Consider the following 23,560-nt stretch of genomic DNA (forward strand, 5'->3'; position numbering starts at 1 on the left):
TCTAGAGCACCCCGGGAAGCCCTAACAGTGCAGGGACGGTCGACTGAAACTGCCCAGTGTTTATCTGATAAATCCATTAGTCTAATTGTGACATCAGAACATTGTTGTCGCCCGCTTTAGCCAGACCTGTTTGTTATATACAGTATATTCAATATTCGATTTAACAGGTGTCCATCGTTCTAGCAAATTTAATAAATTACTACACCTTTATCGGGATGTAAGTATAGGAAGTTCAGCATATAGGTAGAATTATGCGACATAAGCAAATGGCAAAAAAAATGACCAATCGAACACACAGAAGGTTACTGTGTAAGCAACCCCGTGATCTGCAAGGTTCACGTCCAGTGTTTGTAAACCACTGACCACCTGTCGCTGGCAACGAATGCAGAGCACAGTGAATAGTCCCCGGCTGCGCCGAGGAGTTGGCGAACGGCGCTAGACACATGCGGTAATTTACACTCATTTTACTGGGTGGCGAAAGCTCGAGTCACCTGCTTCTGCTTTAACGATCCAGGCCTGCCAGATGCTGGCTGGAACCCAATGGCGTAACTAAAAACAGGTGTCACACACCTGGATGTGAAAACGTCTTCTAACACAACTGCTTTATGTATTAGGGCAGGTCACTCTCAGTGTGTTAACATATATAAATATACATAATGAGTATTGAATTTATATATATATATATATATATAGTTACCTACCCTATTATGTAAATATATAAACTGCTGTATAATGCATTATGTATATACTGTGTGTATAAATATATATACATATAAAATGCTATTAATAAAACACCTACCCCATTAACTCCAAGAACATTAAAGCTGTTCAGCATCACAAATGGTGCTCAAAGTTTTCGTTTGCCTTATTAATTTCAGTTTACAAAAGGTGTTTGACCTTCCGAGCTGAACCGGTACGAGTCAACACGTTGGAACACCTACACGATCACACTCTTCACACATTGCCTGGAATGCAGGAATCCAGCAACACGCGTCTGAGCCGTAACCTCTGCCAGCACCGCCTCTTGTTATTCTGTATCTTGCAGGGATTTTGGTATAAGGCTGTCTGGTATGATGTAAGTAATTACATTTGAAGACTTAAATCCTCTCAAGCCTACTATAGGGCTGCAGAGTAGATCATACAAACCACTTCTGTAAATAAAATTTAGCCGTGGCATAGCGCAAACCATAGTTGAGCGAAAGACAAGATCGCTATTTTGTACAGTTTATCCTCTTTCTTAATACGGCAGCAAGTCGCAATGTATAAAACGAAGTCTGTGTCTCCTCTTGTTTTTTTCATTATGAAACACAGCCGTAGAAAACACAGGTAGACAATCATGATGAAACCGTGCCTTTTATTGCTGCTACTCCCCCCCCCCCCCCTACAAGAAAGGAAGTGTGGTTTCTGATTGTACTTGTTATGGCAACTTGTCCTGAGACTGATGAAATATGTGCAGTTTGGTATTCCGGACACACTCTCAATCAGGAGCAACATCGCACCTCTAATCTTTGCCGCTGCCATTGCTGAAACTGTAAGCAGAGGTTTGTGCTGAGGAATGCAGAGAGGCTGATTGCTGGGCTGGAGAAAGATTTACATATTTATACCTGTCAGGGAAAAAAGAAGAAGAGTTTTCTCATCAAAGCTCGTGTGTGGTGCAGAATAGGAGTCTGCTAGGGATCCTTCCAGAAGCCAGTCAGGGGAAAGGTCAAAGCATCCTTGATGGGATTGACTCTTTACCACTGCACTCTCGCGGCTGATTCCAGCGGCTTCAGTACGCTTAAAGCGTAAGCTGTGTGCTTTTATTTTTCCAGTGGGGGAAAAGAAAAACCTTACAATGAATTACTGAATAAAAAAAGGAAGTACTTCATATAAAAAAGAATGTCAGAAATTACTCAGAAGAGCATATAACAATGAGAATAATTACAGATCATCTTTAAATGGCCATGCACCCAACAAGGTAATGTATTAAAGGTCACAGATCAAGAGAGGAAAGGTTCAGGTCATCCACAATCTACCGAGTTCTTCATCGGCATGCAGGGTTCGTGATGATCTCGCAGCTGAGCACAGGAATTATGGGATCCGGTCCGGGGGCGGTGGTACGAGTGGTTGGGTAGCTAATGACAGCAGATGATGGCGTGAGACCTCAGCTCAGTCTGTATGGTTCTCAGAGAGGAGCTGGGCTTCTCTAGTCCACATCGACATCCAGGTCCATCTCCGTGCTCAGGTTGAGGTAGAAAAAAGCATAAACACTGAGGAGGAGCACAAGAACGGCCACGATGACGAGGATGGTGTCCTGCAAGCACAGAGCACAAATGTGACAGACTGTGGCATCTCTGCTGGAGCGTAGACTGGAGACCTGATTCTTCTATTCCACTTTTTTTTCCATCAAAACTGCTTTTTATGACACGCCTGCGACTAACAGTGAAGGCTGTGTGTCTGTTAGGCAAAAACAACACTGCCAATAATCATATCTAATGTACTTGAAACATAAAATGCAAAATATTTTGAGAATATAAAATATATATGAATATACATATGTTATGATGGATATGTATTTTACATTATAAATTACACACTGCATTATAAGATGCACGGCAAAGTGTGATTCATAATTGATTTTGGGAAAATGTTTTGCACCAGGCTTTGGCATAGATTCTACATGTGATAAACAGTTTTGAGAGCAGCATCCAAATCATATCTTTATTTGCTGTTTGTTTTTTTTTTTTTGGTTGATTTGCACAGCTCTGATTTGAGGGGATTCTAAGTGGGCGAGAGAGACAGAGAGAGAGAGAGAGAGAGAGAGAAGGAGAGAGAGACGGCGAGCGAGACAGCAGTGAAAGCTGTGGGTTCGCACATCAAACAGAGCAGCAAATTCCTCCCCGAGCCTAAAGCGGCAAGATAAGCCTCACAACAAACACAAGCTAATAATTCTGCCAGATAAGTGGAAGGGGGCTATTAAAACCCAGCACGACGACCATGACTATCTGTGTACAAACTGCAGCCGCAGTCGTCATCAGCATGTATGTCCTTATTAACAAACGGCGGCCGTAGCATTTATCTTGTTCCGGGCAGGCGGCACACCGCTTAAGCGCAACCCCCCTCCCAACCACATCACCCACTTAATTGAAAAACTTTTACATTTCATGCACTTCAGTTTCATGCATTACCGGAGGCTGCTGATAATTTACTTTTCTATTTAGCTCGTACAGGGAAACGTTAGTGAATCAGACAGTAATTGTTTTTCCTTTTTTATGTACGTCAATATTTATCAGTACCATGCCGCAAAGTAAAGGCTGTGGCTCTTGTGTCTGGACATCTACCTGAAATGCAGCATCTATCTGCATACAGGGCCCATACCTGATATACGTTTTACAAGCCCATGTAGACTGGCGTGCCGTTCTGGGTGTGTCCCCTGCCCCTTCAGCCATGCACCCTGTGTTGCTGGGAAAGGCTCCGGCTCGCTGTGACCCCACTATGGACAAGCAGTTGTTGACAATGGATGGATGGACGGATGGACGGATGGATGGATGGATGGATGGATGGACAGACGGATGGACGGATGGATGGATGGACAGACGGACGGATGGACGGATGGATAGATGGATGGATGGACACCCGTGTAGAGCGCACACCTAGGTACCGTGCTGTATTCACCTATGACAGTACAAACTGCATTCTTCCACGTGCACATCGTGACACGTGCCATCTGTTTACGCGGAGGTTCTCACAGTGAACTGGGTCTGCCACGTTTTTGCTGGTACATTTTTGCATGATCTGAAAACATATAACGACACCTTTGTCATGCCTGGTGTGTTGTCACTCGGAAGATCAAAACAGCATTCGAGCTTTGTTACGATTCGGCACAAAACGAAAGCCCGTCACAAGATACATTTTGTCTCTTGTCAAAGATCTGTTTGCTGTACAGTGGAAGACCAGTCAGTGGGAGCCCAGCTATGCAAGACCAGCCAAGAGAAGATCAGCAGATCAGCAGAGTCCCTCTCAACATGCAAGAAGTTTCTTCAAGCACATCTCTTGGACCCACTTGTCTCCCATCTTCTCCACAAACTTTCATTATATTATCTGTCAAAAAACATTCTCCTTATCAATTTTATATGCAGCTATTTGTGTAATGTATGCTGCTGAAACAGTGGCACTGGACAAATCTACCATACTTCAGGAACCGCATGTGTCTGTTGGCGAAATGCCCTTTTGTTCACTCCGAGTTGTGTAGGTCACTTTGGAGAAAACGTGTCTGCTAAACGAATAAATGTGAACGTGCACAGGACCAGCGATCGAAGTCCATCCAACAAGACACTAGTGCATGCAAAAGGGGCCCTCTAGGCTTAATGGAGACGTGTCACTATTGTGTCACTAATGGAAATGTGCCCCCTCCCCTGTGCAGTGGAGTCCAGTTTGACCACAATCAATGATGAAGTGCATCTGCAACCCCCCCCAACCCCCCGCCCATGATCCTCCAAAACACTCTGGATTACTGTGCAGATGCAACTCCGGCTGAGTCTTCCGCTGCTCTTGCCGTCTCACCTTTAATAGCCCTCATCCCTCCCCTCCTCTATCTGAGCTCCAAGCACCCATCTCTTAGTGGTGTTCATCGTCTTCACTATTTTTCACCAATACCCTGGCTGGTCTCTAAACAAACTCCTAACCATCACGGACAGTGACCATCGCCTTCCGGTCACCACCCTGGGTAAACATACCTCCAGCAACACACTGGTCCAGCTGCTGTGCTCCAAGGAGCCACCTGAGGTCATTGCTGTCATGGGCCATTAGGCTCTATAATGAGACCTCTCGCTCTCAGGGTGCTGCTGTCCTCTTACTGTAAAAGCAGCATCGCGCAGTCTGTACTACTTTCTTTTTTCTATTCCTTATTTCCTTTTATTTGCTCTTTCTTATATGCGTACCTAAATATGATATTTGTTTACATCCAGTGTGATTCCAGTGTCTGTCATTGCGTTGCTGCCTGTATACTGTAATTTCCATCAGGATTAATTAAATTTGCATTAATCCATCTACCTATCTTCAGTTTCGTTCTCAAGGTATGCTTGTAAGGCTCTTAAGAGAACAGGACCAGCACGGCAAGCTTCTACCCGTCTCGCTGTTCCTCATGTCCCAGCAGGAGTACCATCGCTGTTGGACAGGCACTGAGACAATCGACACAAACTGTTCATGATGCTGCAAACGCACGGCACTCACTCGGCTGGTGTCCCTTATTATTATTTCACTGCTTAGCGACCGTCTCCCTCCACTGCATACCAATGAATATTTTACTGGTGCCACACAGGTTAAGTGCCTTGCAGAACATTAGGCCACTTCCCCAGGGGGCTGAACAATTAACTAAACAGGTTGCATGGGCATGTCCTTCGCCTTCTTCCTATCTGCTGCATTTTTTAAAAGTTCTGTACCTATATTTCTGCATCTGCCTTCCCTGCATGGACCCCATGTGACAGCGTGGTACGGGGCACGGCACGGGGCGTGAACAGAGGTGCCGGCCGGGTCCCCTGAGTGAGCAACTTGTGACGCCCACCTCCATCGGCGCGGCTGTCCCAGCATGAGGCCACTCTTCGGAGGGGTGGAAATTGAAAGTTACTGCTGATAAAAAGCACTGACTAAGCCATGTAATAATAACAGTTTGTTTTTGTGGGCTTTTACATGATGATTAAACTGAGTCATTGAGCAGGGAACAAAAAAAAAAAAAAAAAAGGGCTGCACTCTGCTGAAGAGCTGTCATTTTTCACAGAATGGCTCAAAGTCGAACGCCCATGTCTCATCTCTCTCATCGAGAGCACAAATGGATGTGTAGAGTGGAGAAAATGGGTACGAATCCCAAAGCCCTAAATGTACAGGTGCAGAGGTTCACGTTCCAAACCATTTCAGGAGGAATCATAGAAAACCTTTCAGCCCCGAGCTGCAGCAGGAGACACATTTCTGTGCAACATCCATACCGACAGAAGCTTTCTGACATCCTGCTCAAGCTGAGAAATTTGCAGCAATGTACAATATTTGTTTTCGGGTGGAGCACCAAGGGGAGAATATAGGCACGTACCCGAATTCCCGGAGCATTTCGCTTTGCTTCAGCTTTGAGTCGGGCCGCGCGCAGAGCGGGCTTGGTCTTCTTGTAATCTTGTTTTCCTGAAAGACACCAATGAAGAGGCCGGTCTGGGTTATTTTTTGCTAAAATTGTTCTGGTTGGATGAAGCATCACACTTGCATCAGGATTCAGTCTCCAGATAAGAAGTTATCGCAGTAAATGGGAAATCAAGTTATCATCCAGCAACAATGCCATTATTACCTGTAAACTGACTTATAAATCTTATTTAATCTAGAATGCCCAGGAGGGGTGGGGGGGCAGACACAGGCACTTGGACCCCCAGAGGTTTTTTTTTCCTCCTTTAACTTTCAGTTAGGAGTTTTTTGTTCTTCTTCTCCATGCCCAGTAGGCATACTTATAGCTTTGATAAATGTATCGATGCTGCATTACGCTAGTCTGTAGTCAACCGTCTGCTTTGCTGGATTTGTTTCTTTGCCTTATGCCTGTGTTCAAGCGCCCTGTGTCACTGCGTGAGAAGAGCGCTCTATAAAAATAAACTGAATAACAGTGTTGTGTGATCAATCAGTCTTACTTCACCATGGAAATGTAAGTGGAACTACAGAGATCAGACACACAAACACACGCGCTTTTAATAAGACATTGACGGTCAAAATCGGGGGCTCTCTTATTAAATCTTCTCTGTTAATTTGTACATCGGGACAGAGACTGAATTAGCCGTGTTTCCCTGCACTTTTTTTTCCTGGTTCTCATTTTATACATTCAAATTAATCGGTAAAAAGACACTGAATTCAAACCTTTTCAAATGATTATGAGATGCTGAAACTATTCTCTAAAATCATTTCAATTAGCATAATATTATTCCTAGCAGTACATATTATATTCATGCTATGGGCAAATGTAATCATAATCACTCACTCACTTTCGTTAACCGCTCAAACCTGGTTAGGGTTGTGGTGGTCCGGAGCCTATCCCGGAATCGCTGGGCGCTACACCCTGGCCAGTACCTGACAGCAAATCATAAGAAGTGTTGAAAAATGCAAACTTGGATCTAAATCATAAAATACTTAGATTCCTAATGTATTGAAATTAATTCTAAATTTATGATGTGTATATGCTGCTGTACATCATGCCTTCAATTTGGCAGAAGTGTCTCAGACACACGGCACACAGTCGGCACAGCTGCCGGAGGGAGACTGTCTGTCTTTGCAGTTGTCCCCGTTCACCTGAGCGCACGCTCCAAGTCGGCACGTGTCGCCAACGGGAAGCCGAAGGGCCACGCCCACCCCACCGCCCCTGGATCTGCCCAATTAGGGAGAGATGGAGACGGAGACAATGGGGGGTGGGGGTGGAGGAAACAGCTTGCTGCAGATGGCGGAGGCGTCCCGTCAGGTGCGCCGCTCCGGGTTCGACTCGGGGAGGCCTCCCAGAGCGCGGCTGGTGTACAAGAGCACTTTTGAGTGAGAGTCCTGTCTAATTAGGCCCCATTTACAGCGAAGAGGAAAAACGTCCTCATGGTTTGCCAATAGGGTGGGGGCACCGAACGAGCCGTGTGTCAGAGCAGCGACGACGACAAGACACTAGACCATCACACAACAGGCTACACTGGGGAGTGGCCAAGGGGCTGCACTCATAGTTTTGATTGAAAAGTGCTTCACTGATGTTCCATGTGCAGTGATACTGTAAAGTACAAAACAGTACAGTGAAACTAACCCTAACTGTGGCCCTCAGGATTAGAAATTTATATTAAAAATGGCAAAGGCACAAATTGTTGCACAATTAGTTATCTGAATAAATAAATGGGTAAATAAAAACAAACCGAACACCGAGGTGCAACCAATGTTTTCAAAAGTCAGACCGCGGCAGAGGAGCCAAGGCCGTCATTGATCCACATCGATCTGCGGTCAGGCCCATTTGTGACTTCATTCCGGCGCCGCACTACTAACTTCCCAGCCTTTGCCAGAAGTTTGCACGGTTTAATTAACTGATTGATTAAAGGCCTTTTCTAATTAGGAAACAACGGCGTAGGGGCTCATGGTTCTACAGTATTCCCTGGAGAAAGGGACTTTATGAGAGTTGGCTGCATATGAAGGTGGATGGGGTCATTCTCTTTCACAGCTGGGACAAAAAGCCTGCAGGACCCCAGATACAGAAAAAGGCTGATCCGGATGGATGGACGGATGGACGGATGGACGGACACTGTCTGAAACCGCTCACGGCGAACAGGAGCCTAACCCGGCAGTCTATTATTATTATTATTATTATCAATCCTCTCAGTCAAATATTTCAGCTGACTCTTGATGAATTCAGAGCTTAACAAGAGCCCAAAGAAAGTCATCCTTCATTAAATAATATTGTTTTTTTATTCAATTATATCACACTTTTGTCCAACACAAACTTACCAAATAAAGTTATTATATTCTACACTGACAATCATTTACTAATTTTTAAAATCAAATTTACCAGTTTTGCTGGGTAATTCCCACTGTATCAATTCAGGGCAAGTATCTTGCTCAAGGGTACTGCAACAGGACCTGGGATTCAAATCTCCTTCTGGGGAAAGTAGAAGCTCTACCCTCTATGCCACCTGTTGCTCCTATAGAGATGCTATTGAGTAAAATGATATAGGACTAGTACGGAGCTTCTGTAGCCTGTGTTACAAGAAGAACAAAAAGTACTTCAAACCGTATCCGCAGAAGATTAATATTCCAAAAAATTATTTAAAAAAAGACCGTTCTTAACATGAAAGAATTGCTAATCCACTGTGTGTGTAATTTGTAATAGGCCTCCTAGTTCACTACAATAAACACCTGCAACGCTATCTTGTACAACGCTATGCTTATTTTGTTCCGAGTCATCTGGGAAAGATTAGGTGTATGTCTTACTTTTCAACCAACTTCCTGCTGAGGTGTAAATACAAACAAAAAAGAGACTGAGCCATCTGTTCTGAATTAATACTTAATTGTTACCAAAACAAACTCATTAATCAACGTATATGAATAAATTGTTAATAAAGTGAGTTTTTCCGCTCCTGCGATTCACTGTATCATTTATGTGCAGGTAGGGCTACGTGTTTCACGTTCGTTTCTCAAACGCAGCTGCTTATTTACACAAGTAGGTTTACCGTCTTCAGTCGGGGCGTCGCTGAGGGTAGATAACTTATTCATCACATTTCTTGGAGTATTACAATTATAAAAATATCAGCCCTCAGCCATGTATACTGAAAGCCATGAACTTTGAGCCACGCTGAAAAGCCACATACGCTGTGGGTGGCATGGTAGCACAGTGAGTAGTGCTGCTGTCTCACAGTGCCTCGGTGGTGGGAAAGGTTGTAGGTTCGAGCCCCACTCCGTATGCGCAGAGTCTGCATGGGTTTCCTCCGGGTGCTCTGGTTTTGCTTTCTCCGTGAACAGAACATGCTAAATTCCCTGGTACAAAAAAGGGTGTGCTGAATGTGGGAAGGCAAGCCATCTCCGGGGTATGGGCAGATCTCTGATGGTTTCTCTTGGGCTACTGGGGTCACCTGGGTTCATTTACCAATCCAGGTTCAGAACATTCTGGTGTGATGGAGGTAAACTGGGGTGTCTCACCTTGCCACATGTCAGATCTTCCTTTAAAACTGCACTTGCCCTGCCTCATTAAAATCCAAAAAGGATCCTGCAGAAAATGACTGCATCTCAACCCAGCAGTGGGTCAGCTGGTAGTTTAGTGCTTCAGCTGCTGCCTTCAGATGTGAAAGTCACAGGTTCAAATCCCACTTCCTAATCTAGTGCCCTTGATCGAGATGCTTACCTTGAATTAGTACAGTAAAGATGACCCTGCTGTATAAATGGGTAAATAAGTTTAAGCCACTTAACATTACAAGTTACCGTATAGAAAAACATCAGCTAGAAATGACAGTAAATGTAAGATGCAGTTTTGCAACTGGCTGTCGGTTTCTGGCGTCACACAGCTCTAACATTAACGCTTTTCCAGAAACTTCCCTCCAGTTGCAGTTTCAGTTCACAGTCAGAGAGTGATTCTGTTCTGTTTTCAGGGAGCTTTTGCTGGGAAGTTGAGCAGAAAATCTGGATCAAAGTGGCTACTGTCATTGACAAATTAAAGAAAAATATATGAGAAGTCAGAGCTGCTGATGGATGTCGGGACTGATGAAGACTAGAGCTGAAAGGTAAAACTGATATTTTAGGCAGGCGTGAAGAGCACAGAGAGGTTATTCTGCAACTTGTGACTTTGCACTAACACAACATTACCCAACAGTTAAAACACAACTGCCTTTAAGCTACACATGGTAAGCTTTTAGACTACTGGATTGTTATTGGGTAAAGTTTACATTTACAATCATTTACTTAGCAGACTCTTTTCTCCACATTGACGCAACACTCATAGCAAACAAAAGCACATAAAGTGTTACCCAGAAGCTATGAGCATTGACTTTTGCAGCTACACAAAACATAGCATCAGGGAATGTGAGAGTTTGTAAATAAATTTTAAAAAATCATCATACATTAGATAGACAGATAGATAGATAGATAGATTTTTCAAATCTTATCCTGGCAGATTAATCAATTTCCTACACCAATTATTCAGTTGTTTAATTTAAATACTCCCTAACTGAGTGCCGCCTGTGCTGGAGCTCGAAGCTGCGCGTACACTAACTGGTGTGATACAATGAGATCTAAGAAGCCTTTTGCATTAAGGGCCTCATCAAAAAAAAGAAAGACGTGTATCTCACATATGAAAACAAGCATCAAACCGAGCCACCCATATTCTGCATGTAATCAGTCCTATTATGTAAAGATGAGCCTTTTTATCAGTGTCCCTCCACTCACCTCATCACACAATCCAGAGAAAAATACAAAGAATAATTTGTGCGTATCTTTATCTTCTGTTGTAAACACATAACTTCAGATGACAGTTTGCTGGGAGGGAAGACAAGATGCTGAGCAGGAATGTCAGGATTGGACACTTTCCAACCTTAGGAACAGGGACTGTGTGAGGCTGGGGGGAGGTGGAGGAGTATGGGGCGGGGGGGGACTCACCGATTTCTTTCCGGTACTGGTCAACGGGTAACCTGGATACTGTGGCATCCTTCTTCCCCATCTTTTTGTGTTCTGAGTGAATCCAGTCACAGGGAAAGAGTGGAAAGGAATTTGTATGTAGTGAAACACAGCAAGGTATGCAAAGTCTTCTGTAGTTTGGCATTTGTGCACAGTGGTCAAGTAACACGCTGAGTTCGTACCTTAATAAATTCAATTTAAGGGTATAAAATGTACATCCAACATAAAATGGTCAGCAGGTGGCATAGTCTTTAGAGCTACTGCCTTGTACTCAGAACATTACCCTGAATTACTCCAGTAAGTAGAATCATTGTAAGTATATAAACCTAAGACCGTAGGCTGTTTCGAAGACAAGCCTTAGCTAAATTTACATTTACATTTATTTAGCCAGCTTATGCTTTTCTCCAAAGCAACTCACGCTGATTTACCCATTTATACAGCAGGGTAATTTTTACTGGAGCAATTCAGGATATGTACCTTGATCAAGGGTATTGCAGCAGGAGGGGAGATTCAAACCTAGGTCTTTCAGGGCCAAAGAAATGAACAAAGAAGCAAGCAAGCAAACAAACAAAATCTCCTGCAGGGCAAGGAATGTGCTGAAAAAAAAGCGCCAGCTAAATGAAAACGTTAAATGGTCGGCTAATGTTGTTTAGGAAATGTACAAAATGAATGGTTTTTTTCGCCCAAATCTTGTGAAAACATAACCTGAATATTGAAGATAAATGAAAAAGCCCATAAAAAGCACCGAAATTTACAGCTACGCAGAGCCCATGAGAAGGACACGGGTATGTGTGAAATTAAATGAACACAGAATATTCCTCCCTTAAAGTGAATTACTGCTTCTTCACCCCTCATTTTTCAATACACTTGCATACATGGCTCTACTGACGGATTTAGTATGAGGGTCACGTTTACTGTATGCACAGTGTATACTGCCCATTTCAGCCTCATTTAACACAATACTCCCTAACCCAGTAATTAGATTTCACTAATTGATTACCACAGAAACTCTGGAAAAAAAAAAAAAAAAAAATTACTCGGAATAAGATCCTTGGTACAGCAATACATCTCCACACAGGACGGTAAATCAAAGGTCTGCCCGCATGTGTGTCTATGCACATATGCACATCCTCATTTGCTTGTTTAATAAAATTCTTGTGAAAGGTGGATAAGAATATTGATCGTGATTAAGGATAAAGTGGAGAACACATCAAACCCATCTACCACTTTGTGGGTTGTGAACTGGGATCAGTTCCAATTTAAATTTCACACTTGTATTTCACACTCATATTTCAATCAATCCTTTTCCGTGTTGAGACCTTAAAGAAAAAGTATGAGCTCATGATTCCCATTTGATGTGCAAATTCGCCCACCATGCTTATAAAAAACCTATTTCCAGGAAACTTTAGCAGTCTATGTTGTACAAAAGTGAAGTAAATGACATGTACCATGAAAAGCAAACGTGCCGAAGAAGGGGAAATGCACATCTGTATAATATGTAGTCATGCTTGGGTGAGCATATGCATCCACTAATTCACTATCAGTAATAAAATTTCTAGTGAGGGTCAAGGTGGTCTGGAGCTTATCCCTTAAGCAAAGGGCACTAGGTTAGGCAAGGTACACCCTGGATGGTACATCAGTTTATTGCAGGGCAGCCACACACACATTCACACAATCAGGGGAATTTAGCCATAAATTCTGAAGGGGGGGGGGGGGGGGCAGGGGTTCAAATTCAAGAACTGCAAGTTCCAGCTATAAATTTTAACTCCATTGTTTTTATAGGGGACAGCTGGTTGAGCATAGTGCTTGGAGCTACTGCCTTTGGACCCAAAGGTTGCAGGTTCGATTCCTACAACAGGCTGTAGTCCCCTTCAGCAAAGTATTTAGCCTAAATTGCGCAATTAAAATTACCCCACTGCATACACGGGTAAATACTGTAATTGTAAGTACCTTAACACTGTAAGTCACTTTGAAAAAAGCCTCAACTAAAGGAATAAATGTAATTAAGCAGCTCTAAAAGCCTTCTCTGTGAGCACACTAAGCTGGTGATGTTGGAATTTGAAAAATCACCCGGACATCACGGCCTGCTCGCAACCTGGCTGTGTGCTTCCGTAATCTTTATTTTAGATATTTTTATGAAGAGCACAGGCTTTCAGAGACATGAAGTGCACTGAGAAACGGCCGACACCTCCACATGCATAAAACAAGGGCATAATATTTAACAGATATGATCACACCGCTCTATCTAAAAAGTGTCTAAGAATTCCTCCAAATTGTCAAGCGGAAGAAACATTCATGTCTCTGACAGAAGAACGCCACCAGTTAAGTACTTCAGTTCTCCACATATTTAGAGAGAACTTATTTATGAGATGCAATGCACTACCTTGCCAAGAACGCAAGCGTAATCAGCCTACGTTCAATGGCGTATTTATTTTTAACGCTGTGTTTACTTGAGTGGGCATTATTGTCACTGGTGGAATCATAATGAACATTACCATTCTTACAGGTTATTAAACTCTCGGGCAGAAGACGTGTTTATTGATCACGGAAGAGCAGCTGAAGGAGGGCGTCCTGTGTCGATCTGCCCTTCTTCTTGCACTCTTGGCTCTGCAGGGCAATGCAAAAAGCAAAGGAATCAAAGTCCATTGAAGTGCGCTCTGCAAAACACAGCGTTAGCTGTACGTGCTATGGATTTCTGAGCACGCTGACCCTTCCTTCAGAGAAGAGTGATCACAGTGCAAACCTCAAATCCTCCAAAAAAAACAAAGTTAAGGGAAAGGGAAGAGCATGGCATATGACATGTCACGTGATGTGATGTGATGTGATGAACTTCAAAACCATGTAATATCACGACTCAGACTGTGTTTCATTAATGCATAAACTGCGCTTAGATCAAGAAGGGCAGTAATTCCAGGATACTGGTTATTACAGGTGGGTAAAAACAGGCCATCAGATCAGCCCACAGAAACACTTCCAAAATGCCAACACATCGCCTCCAATTACTACTTCCTCATGACGCGTCACCACTTTTCTGACAGACAGGAAGTTCGACCAATCAACTGCAAGTGCTTCTCAAAACAGCCAATGGCACAATAACAAAGGGCAGGACTTCATAGACACCAACATTCCTACGGGCTCCATTATTATTTGTTTTTCAGTTTTCCTTCGTAAAGCAGCTACAACAGGCTGAGGTTTTCTCCCCACTTTAACGTCCAGTGACCATAAACGCGTGTATGCAGCGACACGCAGTGCATCGACAATTGTTCGAAAGAAAAGTACACACATACATGCGTAAGAAAGCGAACTCCACTCCTTACCTTCCTCTCAGCAGACGCTGCAGACGGAACTGTTCCTACTCGGCACCCAGGGTTGATTCTGTTTGGCCACCCGGCGGATCTGCGCCTTCCAGCTCCACCTCAAACACGTTACAGCGCTTAAATTCGAGTTGAAGTGTTCATATAATACTTTTCTTACTTCTTTATTGGTACCATTAAAAATTAAATAACAAAAAAACTAACCGATTCATCTCCAATAATTACACCCCATAAACGTATATTGTACTTTAATAGTATAATTATTTGACTTTTTACAACTAATTAGTTATAACTTCATTTTTTTCTGACGTGAACCATTGGCCTAAACATTCTTTCCTTGACAGAAAAGCCATAGTTAAAGAAAGAAAGAAAAACCTGTAACTGCATACAGACAATGGTTATTATATGATATTTTAACTTTTTTTAGGTTCCATTTAGAAAAAGATGGACTAACCCAGGAATACCCCAAGAACATTCATTAATATATCAATGAAAAATGTGTCCCTTTTTAAACTCATTTTGCTATTCATAACCATACACAAGAGCTAGATGGCTTGTAATAACCTCAGGTTTTGGTCGCTGCCAACTGATGCAGCTATGGTTCATTGTTAAGGTTGAAAGAATACCCTCATCTTCAAAAACTACTGAAGACATAAATGGCATGAATTTTAACCCTGCAAGATTTATTCTGAAATCTTTTAATTGTGAATTTTGGAAGTGCGACACACTCCTGCATTACCCAGGACACTTCCGAGGCAATGTTCCCTCAAAGACGCGTGCTTGCTCATTGACCAAGCGCACATAAAGCATCTGTTTTTCAGTCATCAAAAATTTTGCGTAAAAGTAAAAATCAATGTAAATTGTCCAGTGGCTCCCTGCTCCTTTCAGGACACTATATCCTGTTAATGCCATTGTGTAGCTCTTCTCACCCATGCAGTTTCTTTTTCAGCCACTTATATCTATTCATTTAGCTGACAATTTTTCTAAAGCAACTCACAATGTTAATCTACCTACAATTATTTAACCTTTTCTACAGCGGGGTAATTTTACTGCAGCAATTCAGGGAAAGTGCCTTGCTCAAGGGTGCTACAACCAAAGGTGAAATTTGACCCTGTGACCTCTGGGTCCAAAGGCAGCGGCTCTAAATGCTACGCTACAGGCTAGTGCCGATTTATGCTACTTTACAGTTTCCTTTTCTTTTTTCTTGTCTTACATATCATGCCAGATTCTTTATTGTCATGTATTTTAGATATGGTTAAAAATTGAAACAGTTTGCTGCACACGGAAACTCTTAGAAATTACAGGGAACCATCCTTACCTGCGCTGAAAGTACAATATTGAAACAATCCAAATTTGTTCTCCCCAAAATTTCTAATACTATCTCGTTTTCCAATACCTAACAATTTTTATGCCCATGCACTCCCCAGAAATAATAAAGATCACACGTGTGGAATAAGGCAGCTGGAGGGGCAGCATAGACTCTCTCCATTTCCAGCCACTGAACCACAATAACTGAACACACGTTAATTTGGGGATTTGCAAGAATTACTTAAATTACTTGGAAGACTTTTAACAGCGGGGGGCGTGGTGGTGCAGCAGGTTTGGCCGGGTCCCGCTCTCTGGCAGGTGTGGGGTTCAAGCCCTGCTTGGGGTGTTTTGCAGCGGACTGGTGTCCCGTCCTGGGTGTGTCCTCTCCCCCTACAGCCCCACATCATGTGTTGTCGGGTTAGGCTCCAGTTCACCGCAACCCCACTCGGGACAAGTGGTTTCAGACTGTGTGTGTATTTTAACAGTATATCTAATGTAACTTACCTATTTGCTACCTGCACTTTGTATTGCATGCTTAAGTAGAGAGAATATTTTTACACCTACAGTCCTTTGCTGTATCCTTTGATTTTTTTTTCACCCAACCTGTGTTAGAAGATAGTAGTTACCTAGTCTGCTCGCATCACCTTCTGAATATTTTCTTCTTTCATACTCTCGTCAAACTCTGGACCTTCTTCTATGAGTGTCTTGATCTTTAAACATTTTAATCATATTTATTCCTTCTTGAAGGGGGCGCGGTGGCGCAGTGGGTTGGACTGGGTCCTGCTCTCTAGTGGGTCTGGGGTTCGAGGCCCGCTTGGGGTGCCTTGCGACGGACTAGCGTCCCGTCCTGGGTGTGTCCTCTCCCCCTCCGACCTTACGCCCTGAGTTGCTGGGTTAGGCTCCGGTTCCCTGCGACCTTGTAGGGGACAAGTGATTCAGAAAATGTGTGTGTGTATTATTAATGTACAGGGTACAGATATATATGTATATCTGTACATTCAGCTGGCATATTAATTTTATGCTACGTAATCTTTTCAAGTTTTATGGAATAATTAGAAAAAAAAAAACGAGCAGGAAATTATATTTTCTGTCTTTCCCTTCTTTGTAGCCAAGGAACAAGGTCTTAATATCAATAAAGATATTCTGCCTTCCAGAGTAGTCAGTGTTACATCACTATATTCCAGACAAGGAATCTTCAGAGTCTCGTGGCATCTGCACTGTGGTCTTCAGCGAATAAATAAATCCATTTAAGACATGCCATGACCTTCCTAGCATCTTATTTTTTCAGAATTTATTTAATTTTACTTGAATTTTAGGTTCAGTCAAAATCACACTTATAGCTGCCTCATATAAGAACAGACCATCAAAACATCTTGGGTTTTCAGTATATAATGGTGGATAACCACACTTACTCATCCAGTGGATTTAGACCGTAGCAGCAGGCGGCATAATGTCTTGTTCAGCGCCTCACATTTGGAATCCTGGCTGCCACTCTCGTACCCCTGAGCAAGTTACTCAGCCTGAATTGCTCCAGTTAAATTATCCTGCTGCATAAATGGGTAAGTAATATAAAAGTAATTACCTTAATGTAAAGTAATATTTTAAATTGCTTTGTTCAAATGTGACAGATAAATAAAATTTATCCTTGGCATCATAATAATTCTCATTCTGTCCGCAGTAAAATATAAGTGTAGTAACTGATACGTGTCTGTACGTTATCCTTTTTTCGCAAACTCGGTCCTTTTCTCACAATAACAGCGCAGACGGCATCTCACGATGTCATCACCCTGGTCCTCCAAGATGATGAACAAGGCATTAACATTCACTCACACAGCAACAAAAGAGTTTTGCAATTGGTACCCGAGTGCAGTGAACTTCTGTCCCCCCCCCCCCACCCTCGCTGAATAGCAGTAATTTACATTTCTTTTGTTTACTGTGTTGAATTTTGTTTCTGTAATTGCATCCAGCCTTATTGCTGCCTGGGGCAACGTGTGGATTATAGAGTGGCTTGCCACTGCTTGTAACTTATTGAAGTTTAAAATGATTTTCTCGCCTCCCATGGGCAGTTGATTTGCGTGCTGCACAGCAGTAACTAATAGATGTAATCTGCTTATAATGTGCTCATATAATGCATTATTTACTCTGCCGAGGACATCAGTATTGAGCACTTTAACACTGCTTTTGATGTTCCGACATGTTCTCGGTGACATTTGTGCATAGTGAAAAGCTCACCGTCATCCATTTATATAATAGCACATATATATGTGTTGACATATGTAGTTATGTTGTGTACAGTAATACTAAAGTTTACATTAATTAGGATTACAGATATTGATATTAATTTTCTACGAAAAGAAAGGAAATTCCTTTCCATATAAATTATTTTGTTTTTTTTTCCATTTCCCTCTCTGTTACTATGTTGACAGGAAGTAGGTTTTACCTGTTAAAACAGGCATTAAACTTGTGTCCCAAGTCAGTAATTTGCATCGACCCTGTTACGCGATATGAATGCCTTTCTGGGCAATGAATTTTTCTATTTTTTCTAATTTGCAAGCCTTTCTGGATCGGAGACACATAAACCAATAAAAATAGACTTGAAATTTTCTGCAGTCATTTGTGGTGCATATGGTGCAAATGCAGATTCGGACTATGGGAGGATGAGAGTTTTACAAACACCTCACACTGGGCCTTAAATTAGATGACCGGCAAGAATTCGATCAACATTAATGCTGTACTGGAGCTTTATTGAAACAAGCTGATAAAATTTGAAATGGTCATTTATTTCCCCAGGGTTTGTAATTGCTCTGTGAAAAATTGTACTGTCAAGAAGGTAATTCCCTCCGTAAGGGAAACACAGAATCCTTACAACCAGCAAGACGCACACAGGCCTCGGCTGCATGTCCAGTGTGGGCCTGGAGACAATCTCAAGAAGTCGAGTTTGCACTTTTCGAGAAAGCAAAGGATGCTGTCAAAGTCATGACTAGTGGTTTTTTTTGCTTTTATAGAATGCAAGTAATCAACTACTTCCCTGCCCCCTACTCATTAGTGGCATCCAGATAAAGGAAGAAACATAATACAAACTTTTACAAACTATAAAGATATAACTATTAGCAAAGTTTTTTACATCATATGAACATCTTTAATAACACGAATACCCTTAGACTACCATTAATGAACCCGTAATCTTGCAGTCAACGAAAATTATAAACTGCGTAACAGCATAATTTCTGCATGCATTGTACAGTAAAAGACATAGATGGTGATCTTGTGAACTTAACTCCTTTGTGTATAAACAAATTACTTAAAATACATTTATTTATTTAGCAGACACTTTTCTCCAAAGCGACTTCCAATGAACTCTATGTAGTGTTATCAGCCCTCACACCTTATTCACCGTGGTGACTTACACTGCTAGATACACTACTTACACTGGGTCACTCATCCACACATCAGCTGAACACACTCTCTCTGTCACTAACACACTATGGGTGAACCTGAACAGTATGTCTTTGGACTGTGGGAGGAAACCAGAGCACCCGCAGGAAACTCATGCAGACATGGGAAGAACACACAAACTCCACACAGACTGAGCAGGAATCTAACCCACGTCCTCTCACACCACCCAGGAGCTGTGAGACAGCAGCGCTACTCGCTGTGCCACCAAAATGCTTCTGTCCAGGGTGTTCCCTGACTCGCACCCTGCGTTTCCTGTATAGACTCTGGACTTCTGTGATCCTACACTAGATAAGCGGTGAATAAAAATATAACATCAAAACACAACCTAAAAATTATATTTCTTTACAAATATTATAAAATATGCTGGTGTTATCTTTGTCATGCATAAAAATACCTTGTATTTTTGGATTTTATTTGATTTCAGGTGACATGTTCCTCATCCAAGAACCAATTATTTCCCCCCCCCCATAAGAAATAATGGTAATTTGACACACTCTTGCTTCGTGTGAGCCTTGTATCACATTTTATTTTTTTTCCTCTAGACTTTTCTGCTGGTAATGTTATCACTGGAAGAGCAGTTGAATGGCATGAATATCTTTAGCAGCAGCTTTCTGTGCAATGCTTGTGTGTTACAATGAGGACCCTCTTATACAACCAGTGTACCATTATTGTACAGGGGTGGCAAAATATAGCAGGACCTGCTGGGAGATACCACTGTTGCTCAGCTTGAGGAGCTGTTTGTACCGTGGTGTCTCGACTATCAGGTCTTATTTGGAAGCTTACAGCAGTCAGAGTTGGGGGAGATTCTCCAGGGTTCCTTTTGCCAAATGACACAAGACAACTCTAGGGGAACGCTGCCCTGTTGATCTGTCTCAGCCCAGTCTTTTGAAATTTGCTGTCAAAGCCACAGTCATGCACCTCACCGGTGCGCAATAACTCGTGTCTGTGATTCACCTGTGAAAAATCAGTCGCCAGTTCCTCTTTCAGAAATATTTTCATTAAAGGGCAGTTAAAAAATTCATTTACAGCTGAGCAATTGATTAGTTTTAAATGTAAATGGATGGTTCACAATCCATTAATCTAGATGACATTTTCTAAGTCCCATATGTCAGGGATATTTTATCATTTAAACTCATCTTCCTTATTTAAATAATGTGCTTTTTCCTTTTCTTTACTTTCTGCTAAAACAAAGTACTTTGTCATCTTTAATTTCTGCTTATGATTAACAATAAAACATGTCTGATGTGATGATGTATTTTTTATGAGAACTTGGTAAAGAAAATACTAAGAAACAGAAGGACTGTGTAGTAACAAATGTAGTAACTAACTTTATTGTCTTAGTGTGGCATGGAGGGGTAGCAGGTGTCTCAGAGCACTTGGACTGTGTTTCCGGACATTGGTTCAATCCCTGTTCAGTCTGTGTGGGATTTGCATGGTCTCCCCATATTCTTGTGGGTTTCTTCCCATAGCCCAAAGACATGTATGTCAAGTGCAGTGGTGACTCTAAGTTCTCTTAGTGGGAATATGTCAGTGAATGAGAGTGTGCGGCTACTCGACGTGATGGCACAATGCCCTTTGTTTTTGGGATAGGCTCTGGACCACAGTGACCCTACGCTTGGACAAGTAGTTATTTGTAGTGAGTAAGTGAATTGCAAAGAAATTACACACACACACACACACACACACACACACACACACACACACACTTTCTGAACCACTTGTCCCATACGGGGTCGCAGGAGCCTACCCAGCAACACAGGGCGTAAGGCCGGAGGGGGAGGGGACTCACCCAGGACGGGACACCAGTCCGTCGCAAGGCACCCCAAGCGGGACTCGAACCCCAGACCCACTGGAGAGCAGGACCCGGTCCAACCCACTGTGCCACCGCACCCCCCGTGCAAAGAAATTAGTATTTGATAAAATAAACAGTTGAAATATAGCATAATTCCTGAGCAGAACTGTTCTACACACCCAAATCAAACAAGAAGCCAAAATACAGGAAGGATTTTTCTTATTTATCTTATAGCATGATTTTCCTATCACCATGCTGCCTTACCAGAAGAGACATGTGTACATTAATGGCATTAAATAAACACTGCCCCCTTTTATGTATTCATAACCATTAATGGCTCTAATTCACCCTTGTAAACAAAAGATGGGTCCTGGCAGGTCTTTTAAGGCAGCAGATGTTTAAACTTAAATGCATATGTTGGGCTATATAGAAGTTATTATATGGGTGTTAATAAATCATTCATATGCCCTTCATAAATTATGAATACATATTGCGCTGATCTAGTTTGCCAAGGTAAACATGTCTAAAGTAATGGTAATTTTGAGGAACTTCCATGTTTCTTTCAGCACATACAGCATGTGTATCTGAATCACACTACAAACCAACTCTGGGGGAATACAGTGAACATATTTTATTTATTTATTTTTTTTTTAAATTTACTTTTGTAGTTGTTTCTGTATGTTGTGTTTAAATTGTGCACTGCACAGCAATGTCGTAAATTGTGAGATATATGTTGCTTTGGATAAAAGCATCTGCTAAATGAATAAATGGAAATAAGTAAAGCATACAGTATGTTATTGTAATGTCAAACCCAAAAAATGTGTACCTTTTGAGATGGCCTGGGTGTGCAAAGCAGTGAATTCTTGCATTTTAATTCTCAATTTAGGAAATGCCTTTCTCAGAGAAAACTTACTATAATTTACCCACTTTTACAGCAAGTTATTCTTTCTCTATAAACTCAGGGTTAGTACCTGGACCAAGGGTATTACACTAGCAGGGGATTTAAAGTGAATACCTTCAGTTTGCAAGGCAAAATCCCTAAACACTACACAACCCAGTGGAAGTATTATTCTAGGGAGGAGGGTAGCGGAAAGTATGGAAATCTTTTTTTAAACATTTCTCCAGCATGTCAACATAAATCCAACATATTTGCTTTATTAATTATGTTTCACATCTAATAATATAAAGCTTAGGTTTATTGAACAAAGTATCCTTTCAAACATCCAGATATTGCAATGAGAATTTGTTCTTTCCATTGTAATAATACGTTAGTATACTGAAATACTTCACTGACATATCAGCCAAACACCACAATGGCGCATCTCACCTTGGGAGTTTGAATGGACTCCAACTGCGTCCAGTTCTCAAATGTGCTGTTTTTCTTCCTCTGTTCAGATGAGCCGCTGACTGTTAAATGCCCTTGGTGGCTGTGTGCACTGCAAAGACCTGGCATCCCATCCAGGCTGTATCCCTCCTTGCATCCTGTGGTTCACAGGATTGGCGTAGCACCACAGCACAGTGTTTCATTTGGACAAGCCAGCTGTGAAATGGTTGAACAGCCAGCCAAGCAATTCAAATCTTCAAAAATGAAGTCCCTCAACCAGACAAATCACCATAAGGGTTGTAATGAATGGGGAAGCACTCGTCACAAATGGTATTTCCGAAAGTAAAATTATTTAGAACAGTTCATGTCCTAACCTGCTGAAATCCTGAATAATATTATTATAACTAACTAGTAAGAACAAGCATGGGCACCAAACAAAAAACCAGTAGCAAGTCACATATGATATTTTAAGATAAAGGGATGGCAAAATCAAAATGAAAGTCACAAGATTAATAGTCCATGGTTTTTAGCAGGTTCTGTCCTGCTTCACCTACTCTTCAGCCCAGCTGCCCTTTACATCTCAGGAAAATCAGCTTCACTCAAGACAGCTGCTCATCACTCACTGACAGCTTAATGCTTTTCATTTCTCACTATTGCCAGCAGCTTCATGTCTGTTCTGTATGGGCTGCTCATACACACACACACACACTTTCAGAACCGCTCGTCCCTTACGGGGTCACGGAGCCTACCCAGCAACACAGGGTGTAAGGCCAGAGGGGGAAGGGGACACACCCAGGACGGGACGCCAGTCCGCTGCAAGGCACCCCAAGCGGGACTTGAACCCCAGACCCACCGAAGAGCAGGACTGCGGTCCAACCCACTGTGCCACCGCACCCCTGGCTCCTCATACGATGATCATGAAATTTAAATCTGAGGGGTCTATCAGCCCAAAAAGCAGAAAACTACACCGATTTCTTCATGAACCAATAATATATATCTTTATGACCAGCTCACTATACATTTGTATGAGTTTTGTGTGTTGCCTGAGAATTAATTTGTTTATTAATGTCCTGAAATGCCTATGGAACGATCTCTAACGTAGGAGCAGGCAACTTTGTATTTCAACGTGAAATGAAAGTACCTTTCTGGACAACGTTTTACTCCAGACGCCCAAATAAGCTCAGAATTCACATGCTGCGCAGTCTCGTCAAATTGCAGTGTGAAAATTTATTATCCTTTCCGAAC

At 42.2% G+C, this 23,560-nt stretch overlaps 1 protein-coding gene across 1 annotated transcript; it reads right to left on the bottom strand.

Annotated features, from left to right (window-relative positions):
• Positions 1 to 1,383: 1,383 nt before the first annotated feature.
• Positions 1,384 to 14,507, bottom strand: triqk (triple QxxK/R motif containing). The gene is made up of 4 exons (XM_018727134.2): positions 14,439 to 14,507; positions 11,104 to 11,175; positions 6,062 to 6,147; positions 1,384 to 2,293 (listed from the first exon to the last, which is right to left on the bottom strand). Exons 2-4 carry the CDS (start codon positions 11,162 to 11,164, stop codon positions 2,186 to 2,188), a joined length of 255 nt encoding a protein of 84 aa, XP_018582650.1. The 5' UTR covers positions 11,165 to 11,175; positions 14,439 to 14,507; the 3' UTR covers positions 1,384 to 2,185.
• Between the last annotated feature and the right edge of the window lie 9,053 nt (positions 14,508 to 23,560).

This window comes from Scleropages formosus, chromosome 23 (assembly GCF_900964775.1).
Source record: "Scleropages formosus chromosome 23, fSclFor1.1, whole genome shotgun sequence".
Classification (NCBI taxonomy): Eukaryota; Metazoa; Chordata; class Actinopteri; order Osteoglossiformes; family Osteoglossidae; genus Scleropages; species Scleropages formosus.

Coding starts and splice junctions, on each gene's coding strand:
- triqk (XM_018727134.2), bottom strand. CDS start 11,164: ATGGGGAAGAAGGATGCCACAGTATCCAGGTTACCCGTTGACCAGTAC. Junction 6,148..11,103: donor CCAGTACCGGAAAGAAATCG/GTGAGTCCCCCC, acceptor GGTGTCTTTCAG/GAAAACAAGATTACAAGAAG. Junction 2,294..6,061: donor GAAATGCTCCGGGAATTCGG/GTACGTGCCTAT, acceptor CTGTGCTTGCAG/GACACCATCCTCGTCATCGT.